At 42.1% G+C, this 17,348-nt stretch overlaps 3 protein-coding genes across 3 annotated transcripts in view; 2 read left to right on the top strand and 1 right to left on the bottom strand.

Moving 5' to 3' along the window:
* Positions 1–4,362, bottom strand: part of LOC118788850 (oxysterol-binding protein-related protein 6-like) — a 56,092-nt gene extending 51,730 nt beyond the window's left edge. The window contains exons 1-4 of the mRNA XM_036544984.1: positions 4,178–4,362; positions 3,582–3,637; positions 2,897–3,031; positions 1,498–1,556 (exon numbers count right to left, since the gene is read on the bottom strand). The gene's annotated coding sequence lies outside the window, so the exon portion shown is untranslated. The remainder of the gene's footprint in view (positions 1–1,497; positions 1,557–2,896; positions 3,032–3,581; positions 3,638–4,177) is intronic.
* Positions 4,363–4,760: 398 nt separating this feature from the next.
* On the top strand, positions 4,761–6,847 carry LOC118788974 (cytochrome c). Its single transcript, XM_036545208.1, has 3 exons — positions 4,761–4,877; positions 5,959–6,132; positions 6,265–6,847. The coding sequence occupies exons 2-3, from the start codon at positions 5,964–5,966 to the stop codon at positions 6,408–6,410; spliced, it is 315 nt and encodes a 104-aa protein (XP_036401101.1). The 5' UTR covers positions 4,761–4,877; positions 5,959–5,963; the 3' UTR covers positions 6,411–6,847.
* Positions 6,848–9,765: 2,918 nt separating this feature from the next.
* LOC118788745 (dual 3',5'-cyclic-AMP and -GMP phosphodiesterase 11A) overlaps positions 9,766–17,348 on the top strand; it is a 63,295-nt gene continuing 55,712 nt past the window's right edge. The window contains exons 1-2 of the mRNA XM_036544779.1: positions 9,766–10,557; positions 13,587–13,745. Coding sequence (XP_036400672.1) covers positions 9,766–10,557; positions 13,587–13,745 — 951 coding nt within the window. The remainder of the gene's footprint in view (positions 10,558–13,586; positions 13,746–17,348) is intronic.

Here is a 17,348-nt window from a genome sequence, read left to right as displayed (position 1 = left end):
AAAACCTTCCCCCACTGAAATCACAGAGAAGGCAACCTTGCCATTTTAATGACAGAGGATTTCCAACTGGCAAATCGCAGTCGCAATTTCATGGACTGTTGCTAGGTAACAAGAGAACAAGTCAATTGTCCTTGGTGAAGAATGACTTACATTTTTATCAGCAAAGACTTTCATTATGATTGTGTTGATTAAATATTTAGATAGTGTCATTTGGCCAGTGCCTTCTGCCATTAAGAACTGAGTAGCACAGGTGATCTTACAACCCCTGGCAAATGTCAAATCTGGTTTTGTTGACAGTAGAATTGTATTGTTATTTCCCTGCCTGATGAATTGCTATGGGTAAACAAACAGCTTTACACTCCAATAAATGTGTTTCCAAAAAGGCAACAAGGTTAAGGTTTACAGACAGAGCTCTCACTTGGCATTAAGAAACTGGCAGACAGAGGGTTGTGATTCAACAGGGCATTGTCTTCATATTTAATTTAACAAGCTCTTAAGACAGAATTGTCTTATAAAGTTTAGTAGTTCAGAGGCGGGCTATTCAATATTTTGAATTGAAATAAATCTGTCAGTCCTGATTACAATCTAACACTGTTCCTCTTTCATATTTTCCTAATATTTTAAATCAGTCGTCCCATGTGAAATCAACGTAAAATTGGCTTGACCCTTTCCAAGTGTCATAAATTTGGCATAAAGAACCCTCCATTACAGAAAGGCTGTTTGGCAAAACGTCACGTTCATATCTAAAAGTGTTGTTGAGATATGACTGATAAAGCATGAATAAAGTGCCTACAGCAGTCAAAACTTCGCAACAAAAAAAATCATCAACTCTGGGATATAAGAATTAACGAGCCAGTCCATCCGGATCGACTTAACTCACTCTTATTTCAGATAATTCACAGTAAGCCTGCAAAACACAGCCAAGTCATCGTTACTCGTCACACCCCACAAAACAAAGCTTCACCTGCAGCTCAGCTTTCGACACTGGGACACGTGTTCCTGTGGCTGTCCTGTGGGACAACTCTCGAGAGACATGCTGCAAATGCAAGTCTTAAGCAGCCTCGCAGTGACCAGACCACTTCACCAAAACAGCTGGCAGAGAAAATATACCTGCCATCACATTTACACATTCCACAAAAGACTGGAAAGGCAAATATGGCTTGTTAAGGTGACAGGATTTAGTGCTGCTAAGACAGTCGCAGGCACACCAAACACTCATTAAGCCCTAATATCAAAAGCCAGGTGAAGCCTTGTGCAGGCTGCTTTGAGTCCCACTCTAATCTTACTAACACTTGCCACTGTTGTGTCAGAAAGGCCACCAAGTGAAAACATCAAGGGCTTTTTCACTGCTGGGGGAAATCTGAGCAAAGGTCTGCATTTCACTTTCTATTGATTTTTTTTTCTTCCAGGGTTACAACTCAGAGAGTAGAGTGAAACAATAAGAAATAGTTATTTTGGAACTTTTAAAAAAAATTCTGAGACAGATGGGCTACTAACCTTATACTCATGGAATGACCCAAGCAGGTGTGCATGTCTCATAGGATTGGCATATAGATCTGAAACAGCCAACAGCAGATCACTGTTAACAGGGGAATTCTTCTGTCCAATAGTGGGTGGGCTGCTCATAAATCTTCACAACTGAACAAAAAAAAACTACATTATATGTATATGTATATGAGTAAGAGCTAAATCAAGCCAGAAAACACTAAATGTAGCTTGTTGTTTAACCTGTAGAAATGCATATGCAATGTGTGCAGCACTGTCCACATACAGATGTGTTAATAAATATGACCCTTGTGTTTTTCATAAAAAAATCATTTGAATAAGACTTTTCTCTGTGCAATGCTATTAACATTATTATGTTTTTATTTAAAACAGGAAACATTTTCAATAGCAAAAAAAGGCTTACAAAATACCGCCTCATCAGTACAATACTAATTGCTTGTTTTCATAAATTAATGTAATGAAGTCAAAATTAAGTTTGCATCGTTGCAACTTCTTTTATCTTTGTTGAACCTGAGTTAGGAGGGAATCAAGTACAAATAAACTGATACCTCTTCATATCACTGACCGAATCCCCAGGCAGAGGGGCAAATAGGCATTCAGATGTTTGTGAGAGCACTGCTTGGGCGGTTTGCTCACCAACGCCTTCATCTTTATGCTGGTGTGCTGGGGTGTTGACATTCAATAAGTCCATAAAGTACTAATTAGAAGACTGTCTTTCTCTTTTTGCCCAAAAATTATACCATAATTACTGGTATAATTTATTTCATTTAATTTATAATGATTTAGTTTTTTACACTTCCCTGTCAATGAAGTGGACCTCCAGTGCCTTTGGAAAGTGTGGATGTTGTGTTATATTTCGCTTGGCAAATGCACTTATCTGGAGGGACTTTTTTACACGGTGTCCATTTAATCAGCCAGATGTTTGCTGTGGTAAATCCGGTTAAGTACTCACCCAAGAATACAACACATGGGAAATGAGCGGACAACCTTTGGGTTACAGGACCTGCTCCTTACCACCATGCCACACTGCTGTCCTAATGTATCTGAGGTGTTAATCAGTGTAGCATAGTGGTTAAGGAGCAGGACTCGTAACCAAAAGGTTGCTGGTTTGATTCCCTTTTGAGTCACTGCCACTGTACCTTTGGGCAAGGTACTTAATGTATTATTGCCTCAGTAGATATCCAGCTGTATAAATGGATAACATTGTAAAAAAAAAAAACTAACCCATTTAAGCTGCTCTGGAAAAGAGTGTCTGCTAAAAACGCCACTAATGTAATTAACTATAAGGTTTTGAGGATAACCAGTTAAGTTAAGTTTTGAGGTTAACCAGTTGTTCCCACTGGTAATCCTTTCTGATGAGTCAACCCCTAGTGTCTCTCTGGCTTTTTACCGAAGGTCGAAGGTCACGGGTCACAGATGAACACTCCTTCTGTTGGTCATCAGGAGGCACCAGCCTCATTAGGGGTAGTGCTGGCACGTCTGTCTCAATCCAGGCCATGTTTGGAACACCAGCTGCAAGGTGGCCCTATCAGAGACACCCAAAACACCTCAGGAAAATGCACTGGAGGAGCTTTCAAGTAGTCAGTATTTGGCAAAAGTTAACGTATTTACTAATATGACTGTGGATACATGGTGACATAAACACTGAACAGTTGCAGAAAGTTAAATCCTGAAAGTTGCCTTGGACAAACACATCTCCCTAACATGTGAAACAATATTATCAACAATAAGGTACAGTCCTGTGCAAATTTAGCAGGCAAGTGCAATCTTAGTTTGAAAAGCTTTGGTCTCTGCCATTATTTTCGAGGAACTATTCAACACCTGGAAAAGGACTTAATTTTAGTTGTTTAACAATGATGAATCCAGTCCCTTAAAAAGGCTACAACAATTAAATTGAAGGGGTATGTCCACAACATCTAAGGTCAATACAAAGACTAGCATGGTAACTACATTTAACCTACATGTATTCATTCAACAAATGCTCTTAGTCAGAATGACTTTCAAGGTCAGGCGACGAGCTAAGACGGTGCCAAATAATCAGTGTCGCAACTGCTAGTAGTAATTACGTAACATACAGCGTTCTTCGAAGTCCCGTAGGCTAGTGCGGGCACGTCGAGCAGCAAGAGGGAGTCTGAGGACAGAGTACACGTCGCTGTGTTGTTGCACGTAACTGATGAAGGAAGCCCTGTCATTTAAGGTAACCCATCGTAGCCAGCTCAGGGGTTGTCTTGCAAGACTCCAAGACAAGTCAGACTGTAAACATTTATTGTCCGGTTGCATTTATTGTATGCCAGGTTTTGGGTTCACTGTCAGTCACATGCAGAGGTTATCCAACACTTTAAAAAAGATCCCGTGCGAACAACTAATTCCTTTGAAAAGGTAATCTGGCTACCTTGAACCGTTACGAATCAATGTTCCATAACGTTCAGATAACACTTTTAATAGTTGAATGTCAACAAAACTATGCATACTGTGAAGTAAAACATAAGCATATTTGAGAGATAATACCACTTTAACACTCTAAGCGGTCGATACCTTAATATCCATCTTCTCGTATGCTTCATAACGTAAACATTATAAGCTAGTCTTATTAGCTATCTACCAAGACGTCTTTCCATGATATGTGTATCCATGTTGAAACAGAAAGTTTGTCCAAAAGTTCACCACACACCTGGCTGCCGTTGGATTCGTCCAGGACTGTGCGTCCAACAATTCCGCCCTGAATACGGTCGGTAGCAATAAAATTCCAGAATCATCTAGGTTCTGGAAGCACATCCTGGCAGCGCTTTTCTGTTTCATGCAGAGAGGCTTTGTAAGCTAGCTAGCTTGCTTACAAAGCTAAGCGAGTTAGCTAAAACACAGCCATTTAAATCGATATCACTAATGTGACAGGAAAGACAGATGTCGTACATGACGTTAGTTGTAGCTGGCCAGTAAGTAAACAAGGTGAAAGAACATTTCATCAAAGGGCTAAACTGGCTTGCGTGGGTGGAGACATCTTTGTACGTTGACCCCTCGTCTTTCCAAAACTTGTAAGGGCAGTATGCCTTGATTGCTTGCCAAAGGGCACACGTGAATTTGGAGTGCTGTACCCTACTCACAACCCCTCGCGTTCGTGCAGAACGCTGTCTTGCAGCCCGTAGATGGCTGTACCTAAGACTGCTGCAGAACGCGACGTCATTGCTCGACGCAGCCGTGACGACATCAAACACGTGATTGGGTACCGTCTGCATGTGACGTGTTTTGCCGGTGCCTGTAAATTACGTGACCTTCTTTAAGCGCTCGAAGATTCGCATTTCCACCGGCTGGAGAGGAAAGAGCGAGGCGCTGTGTCTAAGTGGGTTAACCCGAAAGGCTAATTTCTTTAAAAGGTAAGTGTTTATTTATATGATTCACATCAAGACTTTAAATACTCGATATTTAACTGGCTAACATTACATTAATTAATGCTAAATACCGTTAGCTTGCTGGCTATCTTACGTTACATAGTATCAGATTCATAATGATGTAGCGGCGTGTCCTTCTATAGTACCGGAAGGCGAGAAAGGGTTGTGTAAGGACATAGATAGGCAGCGAACTGGCTAGCTTGCGACAGAACTCGCTGACAAAAAATATCTTTTATAGCACATTTTTAACTCAGCAGCTTAAGGCTAGCGACCTAATGTTATTTAACCGTCTTAGATAATTTAACATTAACACGGAGAACATTAGCAGTGGCTAAGATAACCAACATAAATTGTTTAAAGGGGCAAAACTGAGAAGCGGTCCCACCGGTTTCACCGAAGTGCAGTTTTGTAGTAGATTCCAAATCTAACACTTGGTATAAGCGCTAAATAGCCTCTATCCGCACTGGAAGCATATTTAATAGGTAGCTAACGGGTTACATCAGATGGCCTGCTAGCTTGCTAGTTTCAAGTAGAAGTGTCAGATAACGTTTTTAATGTTAATACTAGAAAATGGCTAACCAGGCATTTAGAACGGTGATCTGGATAGATGGGTATCTACATAGTTAGCTGGAGAATCCCTCCCGCGCGTTCAGCTGCCGTATAGCATAGCTGGATCATGGCTATACTGCACGTACTGCGAGAACGCGGAAGCACGGTGTCCTTGCACGACCTTTTCATTTGGCAACCGGCATCACCTCCTTTCGAATGCATGTCGGCAGCAAGCCCGCTAGACGTTTTCCAACCAGGTGATTGTTTTATGATCGCTGGTTGTTGCATTTAGTGGGCTAGCTAAATTTTCACAAATACGCAGAGCACGGTTGTGCTCGTATATACATTTCGGTCAGTCTAAATTAATGTCGCTAAAATAACAGTAACTATAATTTATGCAATTTAGCCATCTACCTTGCAGTGACATTGTGCGAGCATAGCCGTAAGGACGGGATGTATTGGCCAGGATCTTAATTTGGCCCTCTCGTTTATAAAAGTGCATAAATGTCATTTGCAGAAAGCATGGGTGACGTCGCAAAGGGAAAGAAGGTGTTCGTCCAGAAGTGTGCGCAGTGTCACACGGTGGAGGAGGGCGGAAAGCACAAGGTTGGGCCAAACCTGTGGGGCCTGTTTGGACGCAAGACAGGCCAGGCCGACGGCTATTCATACACTGACGCCAACAAGAGCAAAGGTACAGGAACATGAAAACGTGTCAAGTGCGATCTCCTTATCTATTGACTTGATTCTCGACTGTGATGAGGATGATCACAATGCTACCTGTTCGTTATTGATTTATCTTTGATGGTCTTGTTTTGTGTTGCAGGTATCGTCTGGGGTGATGATACACTCATGGAGTACTTGGAAAACCCTAAAAAATACATTCCTGGAACAAAGATGATCTTCGCTGGTATCAAGAAGAAGGGCGAACGCGCTGATCTAATTGCCTATTTGAAGTCGGCAACATCATAGGCAATGCTAATGTTAACTAATTTAACTTATCTGTAAAGTCTGCTTATGTGACGTGTGTATTGTACAATTAATATTTTAAAGGAAAATAGAACAAAAAAGGTTTTAATCGTTTTAAGAAAGTCAGGATTACGTTTTTTAAGGGCATGTTACGCCTTACCTCTGTCCAGACGAAGAACATTAAATAATGAATCACATCTCACACGTTACAGTACATACTTGTGTGACACCACTAGTACGTTTAGCGATAAATAAAAAGTTATAAAAATTGTGATTGCAGGTGCTGGGTTGTCTTGCACTTTGAAGGAGGAAATGTATCCCCTGGTTTCACAGGTGTTATAGAAAGGAAATTGTTCCTGTAGACACTGATTGCTTGAGACTGAAAGCGCAGTGGTGGTTATGTACCTGAATGAATTTCTTATTAAATTGACTGAAACTGATACGTGTTTTCATGTGCTTGTTTCACGACCGACTAAAGTTAATATTCGCAGGAATAATACGTGTTTTGAGCCCGTGGGGAAATATTTGGCCATTCAGAATCTTTAACAAAACTACAGTGATGGGAGAATTGTGTTCAAGTGTCTAAGGTGCCCTCAGTATTTATGATACGTGAATACACTTGATATGCCATAAATTCACTGATTATTAGCGTTTCATAATTGTTTGGTAATCCGTGTTTTTATTCTGTTCATGAATATGTGGCTACAAAAATGTGCGACAGAGTCTGTATAGGCGCGTAAGAAACGCCTGTAGTGCAGGAATTAGCCTGGTATTAGCACTGCACCTGCCGTGTGGGTGGCTACGGGGAGGACAGCGACTGTTCGCTGAGGCTAAGTCTGTGTCTATCCTATTAAACATCTAGCCACTAATCGCAGACCTTCATCTTGCTGTATTTTGTAGCCTTGATATTTCTGTTCTCGTGGACTCATTTCTACGCGAAGCAAGCCAATGAGTTGGCCAAGTATAATACGTAACCAGGGTAGTGTCAACATTTCTCTGTTTATGTCACTATTACATCAGGCGCAGAGAAGATTAGGCTGATAGGGTGTTTGTTCTGTCAAATCAATCATACAGGTAGATAGCTGACTAACACAGTATTACACTTAGAATCTAATGGACAGAAAGTGGGGGCTAGATGTGGCCTTGTTGCTCTTTTTAAATAATGATGCAAGCTGTGTACAACTCCTGTAGACGGAAGCGTATTGGAAGGCAGTGAACGTACAGGCGACCTTGAAGATCGACATTAACTACACTAAGAATCGGAGACATTGCAGTCCTATATGGATACACTGTGACGCGCATTTCCTTGTATAATCGGGTTTAAACCAAATTCAGAAAGATTACGGGGGTTTTTTATAAGCCGGTTTTTGCAAGATTGCAGTACAGTACTAAAGATCAGTGAACTATAGACTCAGTGTTTTAAAGAAATGATTGTGTTAATGTTAAATCAATGTTGCAGGCAACATTTCATGATATAAAACTAACGTAAATGCCAGACAGTTACACAAATGGTCTAAATTCATGGAAGGCAACATTGTGGAGAATAGTTCCCCCTTGTGGAAAAATCTGTGTATTACTCCATTTTATAACCTATGTTTTTACTGAAGAAATACATGTCTTAATCACCAGCAACTGACAAAACACAGTTACTCAGGTTCTAAATTTACGAATGCTATGCAAGGGGTAAATATTTTCTATTTAGTTCAATCTAACTAACTATCATTGGAGAGGTAACCGAGCTCTTTAACTTTTGTAATAATAAATTAGAGTATTATCATTTTCGGGTCCATGCCTGGATTTCAAAAGTTCAATTTAGTGGACGCAGAATTTAATGATGTCGTAATTCTATGCACAGAATCAATATTGACGCTATGTACATGTCACTTTTTATTTTTGAAGTGCTATAAAGTGTACTATTTACACTTCATGTCAGTTAACTGTTGAAATCTGTTGTGTCAGCGGAAAACATACGATAATCTTGACAGATTTTTTTCCAGGCTGTCAATAACTAGAAATAGGCATAATGTATATTTGACTTACAATTTACGAGTTACGACTGAAAGCAGCTCAAACCAATAAGGTAAAAGATGTTGAATTACTCTACGTTATTCCAGCGCCACCAAACGCAAAGACCCAGCAGAGGCCGCTGTAATCACGCTTTTAAAACCTCTAAGTCGGTCTTGAGTGGAAGAGTCGCTTTTTTCAGTAGTGACATTTTCTGAGAAAATGACCTGTAAAAAATTAAATAATAATAGCGTTGGATTATTTTACTAAAATGAGCGCCATAGCCTCTCTGATTCGTTGAAGAAGAGCTAATCCAGAAAACATTAGCTCGTGGTGAGATGATATTAAGAACTGATTTTATCTACCTTTGGAAATTATTCATAGGATCCTCAAAATGATGTTCCGAGTTATTATTATTATTTATTATTCCTGTTACTGCTCTGCATTTCCTTTTCGAATGGATACATTATTGCTGGTTTGTAAAATTGGTGAAGTCGTAGGCACGGAGTAGAGAGAAATTTCCTAAAATAAATAAATAGCGACCTGATTTCATGATGGGTAGTTCAAACGAATAGTGTTGTCTAACCATTGCATCCTACAGCGACTGACAAAGTAACTCACAGTGACATTACTAAAATAAAATATAAGATGCTGACACCGATTAAATATGCACGATAATTATTACATTTAGTGAAATTATTTCTGAAAATCATCACCGAAAGACGCTAGCTATGTTCTTTTTACTAGTTGCTGAGATATTAAATATCTCATTTACCAGTACGCCTGTAAACAACGGATCACGACACGATTTTTTCCCTCCGTGCGCTTACATCATAACAAGAAGTCTGGAACGTCCGTTTCTGCAAATGTGGAGCTGTCCAAAAAGCTGCAGATGAATGTGCTGAAATGACGAAAGCGAGCGTGCGAAAAAGCTAACCTACAGTAACTGCCAACGTCACTGGAGCTCCGGGGAGGACCCGCTTTTGAGTCTTCACTGGTCCAGCTCTCCGGCGAAGAATCGGTACACGAAGCGACGCAACTTCACGGTGTGCACTGGGATGTCATGCGCTCACGAACCGGAGATTGCATTTGAAAATCGAGAAAGTGAGTAGTCTGGAGGAAAAGGAGAATACGATGGCTACGCTATTTCTCTGGAAAACAATAAAACATGCATGATGCGAATATAGTAGTTGCATGATTTCAAGATTATGCAGTGATACCTACATGGATTGTTCCACTGCTCCTTTCCTATGCATTCCATTCCGCCGCACGTTATACCGTTTTTCATTTTAAATGTTCGTTTACTGTGCCACCATAACAGTTTGGTTCATCAGGGACCGTCCAATTTGCAGACATGGCAGTTCCGAGCATGGACTTTTCTGACGTAGAAACTTTTCTTGACAATCATCCTGAACTGTTTGAGGACTATCTCAATAGGAAAGGAAAACATAGCATGGTGGAAAAATGGCTCAAAAATCACCAGGCGAACAAAACTCCAGTGAATGCCAGTGCGGACCCGGATAAGACCAATGTCAGCAATGTCAGCAAAGACAGCTGGGCGAGCAAGGGTGACGGCTTACAGAGACGGGCCTCGCAGAAAGAGCTGCGGAAAACTTTCGCAAGGTCCAAGGCAATCAACGCGAACAGGACATACGACGAGCACGTAAATTCCAGGGCGCAGGAGCCTCTCACAAGTATGAGGAGAAGGGCTCTGCTTAGGAAAGCCAGCTCCTTGCCACCAACTACTGCTCACATTCTCAGCGCTCTCTTGGAATCCAGAGTTAACATACCTCAGTACCCTTCCACGGCCATAGATTTCAAATATTACCTTAAGGAACACAACGAAAGGGAGTTTTTCCTGGAACTCGTAAAAGACATTTCTAACGATCTGGATTTAACTAGTCTCAGCTACAAAATCCTCGTGTTTGTCTGTATTATGGTGGACGCGGACCGCTGTTCCTTGTTTTTAGTGGAGGGCACAGCAAATAAGAAAACGTTAGTGTCAAAATTCTTTGATGTTCACGCAGGCACTACGGTGCTGCCTTCCCTGAGTAACTCGGATGAAGTACAGGTGCCGTGGGGGAAAGGGATTATCGGATACGTTGCAGAACACGGAGAGACTGTTAATATTCCCGATGCCTATCAGGTGTGTGTGTGTTTGGTTATATAACGTTTTGCGCAATAATACAGCGGTGGGACCTATGATTTCCAACTCCACGGTAACCCATGCGTTCTTTGAAAAATCTTCTGTCTGCGGTGAAACCAATCACTGTAACCTGGTGATAATGATGAAGATAGATACTGTTGTTATTATTGTTTGGGTAGTAGTAGTAGTAGAAGTAGTAGTACCCAAATCCTGCATGTTCAAGGCAAGCAAAATGTCTTTAAAACGTAGTTAGCTAATCCACAAGTGAGAAAAGTATCTCTACAGTGTAAAATATTGGTTTGTTCTCCATAATCAAATTACAGTTTACAAGTCAGGGATGTGCTTCAAACCTGTAATGTATTTCTACGAAAAAAAAGAAAAAAAAGACATTAGCTCTCTGCAGAAAAAAACCGAAAGCCTTTCTCCGTTCACTGCACTGTAATTAGAGTATCATTTATGCTCGTGCAGTCAACACGTTTTGCGAAGACGTGGACCCCCTAAAGACATGGCTGATTTGAGAAAGGCTGACATTCCAATGTACATAAAATTCTGTAACACCGTTAAAGTTCATCTGTGCGATGGTTTTCTTCAGATGCAAGATCCAGCGAGACATGACGCGTGAAACTGCGTAAAATCCGGTTTGTTTTACCACCACCTTTTACGCTGACGCGCAGCTACATTTTATTTCTAGTTTCATTTACATAATACATTGTTCAGTCATATTGCCACCCTTGTATCTTATATATGTTTGCTCATTCGTGCTGTTGCGAGAGGCTTTGCCTGTCCTTAGACATCAGAACATTGGGTGAATTTTGGATCAATTCGCCACTGACCTCCGCAGTACAATGCACGTGATATACAATGCTCTATACAGACACGCAACAGATGCTCCTTATAAAATGCTGAAACACTCAACAATAGAGCACTTTAAATATTAAATGGCACACCCTGGCTTTGACATTAACGTTGCTGATGTACGTGCAGTAGCAGATGCCTGTGTACTTGGAACATACATCATTAAGTGCAGCGCTACCGCACCATTATTGCTTTTTATACGACTTCTTGAACGCGATAAGGGTAATATGACTACGCAATTACATTTTAGAAATCAATTCATTATAATGTGTTTTCCCATTTACAAATATTTGTCTAATATGAGATAAACTGTTTCTGTGGCGAGTAAATTGCTCAGAAGTTAATCCATTTTATTTCAGGGCTATTGCTTAGCAAATATTGTGCATGCAGGATAATACTGAGGGACAGTTTGCAGTGGTGACCACATGAATATATTATAATGCAATACTTTTCTTTAGACAAAAGGGCTGAATATTACGTACATTTTCATGATAATTATATGATTCAAATCAAGTAAGAGAAGAGCTCTGTCACTCCAACCGCTGTGTTCACTGCTTGGAGTCTCTCTGAAATGGGGACGGACAGTGAGCAGTCTAGAGGCTGTGCTCTTTACTCTGAAAATCCATATGCCTTCATCTCACTCTTGGAACCTAGCTCTGCACTCCACAACTGTAATGATTTATGCATAAAATCATACCAGGTTCAAAGAGATTGCTTTCAGTGGCCTGGAAGTCATTTGCAATAGAAAGTACCAAGGTTTAAACAGAAGCCCAGCTATGTGTGTGAATGTTGTGGTGATCTTAGATTGAGCAGTATGGGGTGACACAGTACTGCACTGTGTCTCACCTCTGAATTTGCTGAACCCCTCCAGCAGCTGTTCCCAGGAGGGGTCTCAAGTGTCAGGGTGGAGCAGCCCAGCAGTTTCTGTCCACAGCATCCCTCACCCTACGAATGACAGATTCTACCTCCCTTAGCACTCTCGGTCATTTTATTTCCACTGTCCCAACTCGGCTTTATTAATTGAGACATAATTGGCTGCTCTGCACTGAATATCAGAAGCAGCCCACTGCCAAAGCGCCCCACTCCATGGTGATGCAAGGGCACTGTGGAATTGTTATTGACCCGGTGAGGAAACAGTATCGATCAGCTTATTTGCAGCCCAGCCTGGAGTCTGCTGAAGTGCACGACACATGCGAACACGTTCTGAAAGGGTAAAGCTTGAACAAATAAGTGGTTTCGTCCACGAAAGCACGATAGCTATCCTCTGTTTGTGCTCAGTTTCGTGCACAACTGGTTTGCCTGCTCACAATTTCATTCACAAGAGCGCTTTACCCTGTATAGTAAGTTTCATCCAAGGATCTTAGTACACAGAGCAGGTAACTCACCTCATCTACCACTAATGCATATCACCCTGCTGAGTGATGCATGGTAGCCCTTCACTGCCAGAAAAGTCACCACATTAGCTGTGCATTACAGGCAGGGATTTAACTAGTCAATGAGACTGATAGATGATGAGATGAGGCAGATAAAGATTTTGGTTAGGACAGCAGGATTGACACCTTTCTTTCTTTCATTCCCGGGGTGTGTGAGGAGATCTGTTTAACTTCGCAATTGGATAAAAGCAGCTCCTACAGTGCAGTATCCCCAACACCATACACCCGGATTGGTTACTGCATGAAAAGAAGGAATGACAGTGGTTTGCAAAAAAATGTAACATTGCAAAAACAAAATGTAAAAAAAGTAAAACAGTACATGATTTGTCGTGTTAGGTGTGTTGTGTGTTTTGAGTAAAATCATAATGGAGGCCCTCTGTGATCGGAGTTGGACGCCTGATTATTAATTGTTATTATGATTATCGCATTACAGTGCAGTGCAGAAATGTTTGCCTTCCACCAAAAGGGACTTCAGTATGTTCGTCCGCGCACAAAAAAATTATATATTGATAATTTATTTTCTTATCTGAATCAATATATTTATTGCTGAATATTCAAATTTTACAAATACAAATTTTTGTAGTTTTGGTATATTGCAATATATTTCCAATTTCTATTAATGCATTTTAATTGTATTTGCAATATATCCTTGGGCTCAAACAACATATTTCTCAGTATATTGTGATGTATCTAATTTCCGTATGGGTCAGCTGTGGACATTCACTGTCGTTTCGGTTGCAGGACCGTCGCTTCAGTGACGAAATCGACAAGCTGACCGGGTACAAGACCAAGTCTCTCCTCTGTATGCCCATCCGCAACAGTGACGGGGAGATCATCGGGGTCGCCCAGGCCATTAACAAGGACCCCGGGGGGGCCCTGTTCACCGAGGACGACGAAAAGGTGAGCACGTGCACGGCCTGGGCGCGTGACGTGAGAGGCGGGCGGGGGCGGGTGGCAGGGGGGAGGGGGCAGCTGGGAACGCGCCGTGCCGTCAGTACAATTAATCAACGTCCACTTTTCCACGTCTGTAATTAAGTTTGACATTTTTCATCTGAGAAGCGTGTGCTGACCCCGTTTAGTGCCCCCCCCCCGCCCCCCCCCCACCGCCCACCGTCACCGTCACCCAGCCTGGTGCATACAGTAGACGCGCTCTGAGCAGGTTGCGCCGTGTGACGTAACCCGCTGTGAAATGGAACACTTGATGTCATTGCGCAGCGAGGGTGGGGGTGGGGGGGGGGGGGGGTGTTGGTTCATGCTGTACAGCATCCCCTCATATTTCTCATAAGAGATTAGCAACACCGTAAACCTTCCCGAGGCAGAGAGCTGAGCAAACAGATTGATGGACCGAGATAAACTCAGTGCGGCCAACGACCATCTCCAGTTCCGGGGTCTGTTTCAAATGATCCGTGTAATGCAATTATGTCCTCCGGAGTATTCATACACTTTCTCCTAATAAAACTGTTCTCATCATTCCATTTGAATTGATTTGATAAAAGATTTATGAAGCCGAATAATCACCACGCTTATGGTTTTGTGGAAAAACACAGTTTATGCGCACTTATTAAACGGAATGGGCTGTGGTGCTCAGGTGGGATCGTTGCACTTTGGTGACCGAATTCTGTGCGGAGCTGAATGTCGCAGGAATTCTGATTCTACCTGATGAACGTCTGCATTGACTTGGATCACTGCGCAAGATTTTCTATAGATATATTTGTCAGTGCTCCCGCCTCCTAGCCCTGCGCTTTTGGTTTTTTTTTCCTTTTTCCCTTGTGTTTCTGCCCGGCCCTTCTCTCCGCCCTGTCTCCGCCTGATTACCTGCGCACCTGCATCTCATCCCCTCGTCGGTCTGTCCCTTTATATGCCCTGCTCGCTGTGCAGTCTTTGCTAGTTCGTCACAGTGTTTTTCGCCTGTTTCGTCCCCGCGTTATCTTTGTTCGCTGTTTTTGTGATTTCGACCTGCCTGTTTCTGACTCCGTTTTTGCCTGCCGCTTTGCTTTGTTTGCCTGATCGTGCCCTCCCGTTTTCCGACCCTGCCCGTTCTGACTTTCCCGTTTTTGGATTTGCCCTCGGACTGCCTCTCTGGTTTTGACCCCGCCTGTGTACTGGTTTTTGATTCTGCCGTGTGTTTCTCTGCCCTCGCGTTTTTTGGGTCTGCAACTGAGTCCTAGCCTGTGCTGCCTGACAATATTAGCAATGAGCAAGGACTGTGTGCAATGTGTATAGTGTGATCATGTGCCCAGTTTCACACAGACAGAAAGCAATGTGGCGACTTATTTATAGCTGTTAATGTGACAACACTTTTGAGTCTGAGAATGGTCATGCCTTTTGTAATTACCTGAGGGTTAAATTAATGTCCACAGGCAGAACTAATTGGTTTTTGTGTGATTTATCCACTGGATGATAAACCCTCAGTTAGGGGACCTGGACTTCCATGCTTTTATTAAAATGAAGACAAATAGTCTTTCATTAAACTCCACTGCAAGACGAATTGATGCAAGTCTTTGTAAAAAATCAAGAGGGTGCAGTCAGATTGGGTTAAGGTTGTGCTTCCGGCCATGGCGGCTTCCTTTAATCTGTTCCTAGTTACCTGCATTGAGTGTTGCTAAAGTAACCAAACGTAAAATGCTAATACCTTGAATCCTTGAGAAATAGATGTGTCAGAGCTCTGGCCATAAAGGTTTGCATGCGGAGCATCACCACTGGCTTGAACACTATGTAATCACATTCGTCCTTACATTCCTACTGGGCTTTCTAAAACTCCAAACACAACAGAAGTAATCATTTCTAAATAATTTATTGTTTGCCAATATGATCAGAATAATGGCCAGGGAAAGGCCTGGAGAGGCCGAGCCGGATCGAATCGCAACGGTGTCAAAATGCACTCATACCTTCATAATGAAGTCTGAACTGAAACGTGCTAGCAAAACGGTACGGGCTGCTTTGAAGTCCCATTACATCCGCTGAAATGAAGCTGGAAGGGGTGCCTCCACCTAGACGCAGCAGTGCTTTCAGCCAAAACCAATAAAAGGTATCGAAGGCATCAAATCAAATAGACACTTTCTCTGTCAGAGGCCAGAAGCAGCTGACCCCTGTTTTTCCCCTTGAAAGACTTATGTGGTATTTGTTCACTAATTGTATTATTGGCATTATTAGCAAACAGCAGAACCTCTGCCTCCCTCATCAGTAAGTTGCTGAGCTGCACAGACAGGCCTTAATAGCCTTGTCCCCTGGGCGTACAGCTATATGACAGGGAGCTTGGCCACGCCCCCTGTCCACCATTGGTTACTGTCCGTTTACACAAAACTTAGTCACTGTTAACGTCGGTGGAAGGGATTTGGTGACAGAAACGACATCTTCTATCAGTACCTATTCAGCCCTGGAACACCAAGCCTTTCCTCCGCGCATTAAAAGACAAGCCGCACTGTCAGCGTGGATCGCGGGCTTGGATCTACAAAGCGTGGATCAAACGAGCCGGTCTGTCCTGTACACCCTGTGTTACTGCACATGTGAGAGGGAGAGGGAGTGGGGAGCCCCCCCCCACCCCCCGTGAAGGCCAAGAGACACACGCAGGCTCAGGGCTCACGTCCTCATAATGTCGGCATAAATGTCAGCGTGGTCCATCGGCCATGTGGGCTTGTGAGGTGATTGCTGGGCACGTGTAGTTATGGTTTCCATAGCAGAAAGACCCTGTTCGTGTCATCTTTAATAGAGCTGTCAGTGGTTCACAGACTACCCAAACTGTCCCCAGGGGCACCTCTGGAGTTTATGGGGCCAAGATTCTAAATCAAGACTCACTGTGATTTCGAAGAACACTTCCAGTGCTCCCTGTTAATGCCAGCCTTATTATTGTTGCGCTTGTTCACAGATGTAAATTTAAAGTGTACAACTTTAGTACAATGAGCTCTGCTTATAAAAATCCCATCTGTCCAGGACAATTTTATTCTTCTAAGCGGTCAATTAATAAAAAGCGGGGTTCCAAATGAAATCGATAAATGGACATTTATACTTTAAACAATGAGTTTCTCTTAGTTAAGACATATTATGTTCTTAGCTAAGTTCTTCAAATGTGGAACATAGTTTATTTCATACATAAAAATAACATGGCATACATTAATTACTTAAATGTCACCATGTGAAGTGCTGGTACTGTTTGAGGTATAAGGCCCTAGTCCAGTCAATGTCCTTAACTATACTAAAAAAAGCTTAGTTTAACTCACATTAATTACCCTTGAGTATCTCTGTGATAATTGCCTGTTGGTTTTGGGTTCCATGATGCGATGCTTCCTCAGTACTTTGTAGAACCTTTGTTACATTGAAGAAATCATGGCTTGGCAAAAGGTCCAAAAATACCCATGCATTACCACAACACACACATATTCAGAAATACCGTGCGAGTTCTCCGATGAATAGTACTGCTTATTTGGTGAAGGGAAATTATTTACCAATGGGTCCAATTCATGCTTGCTTTTCAAGAGGGGTTGTTAGTGGACTCAGATCTTGATG

Source organism: Megalops cyprinoides, chromosome 14 (assembly GCF_013368585.1).
Source record: "Megalops cyprinoides isolate fMegCyp1 chromosome 14, fMegCyp1.pri, whole genome shotgun sequence".
In the NCBI taxonomy this organism is placed as follows: Eukaryota; Metazoa; Chordata; class Actinopteri; order Elopiformes; family Megalopidae; genus Megalops; species Megalops cyprinoides.
Note: the sequence above shows the minus strand (reverse complement) of the source record. Positions and strands in the feature narration are given on the sequence as shown.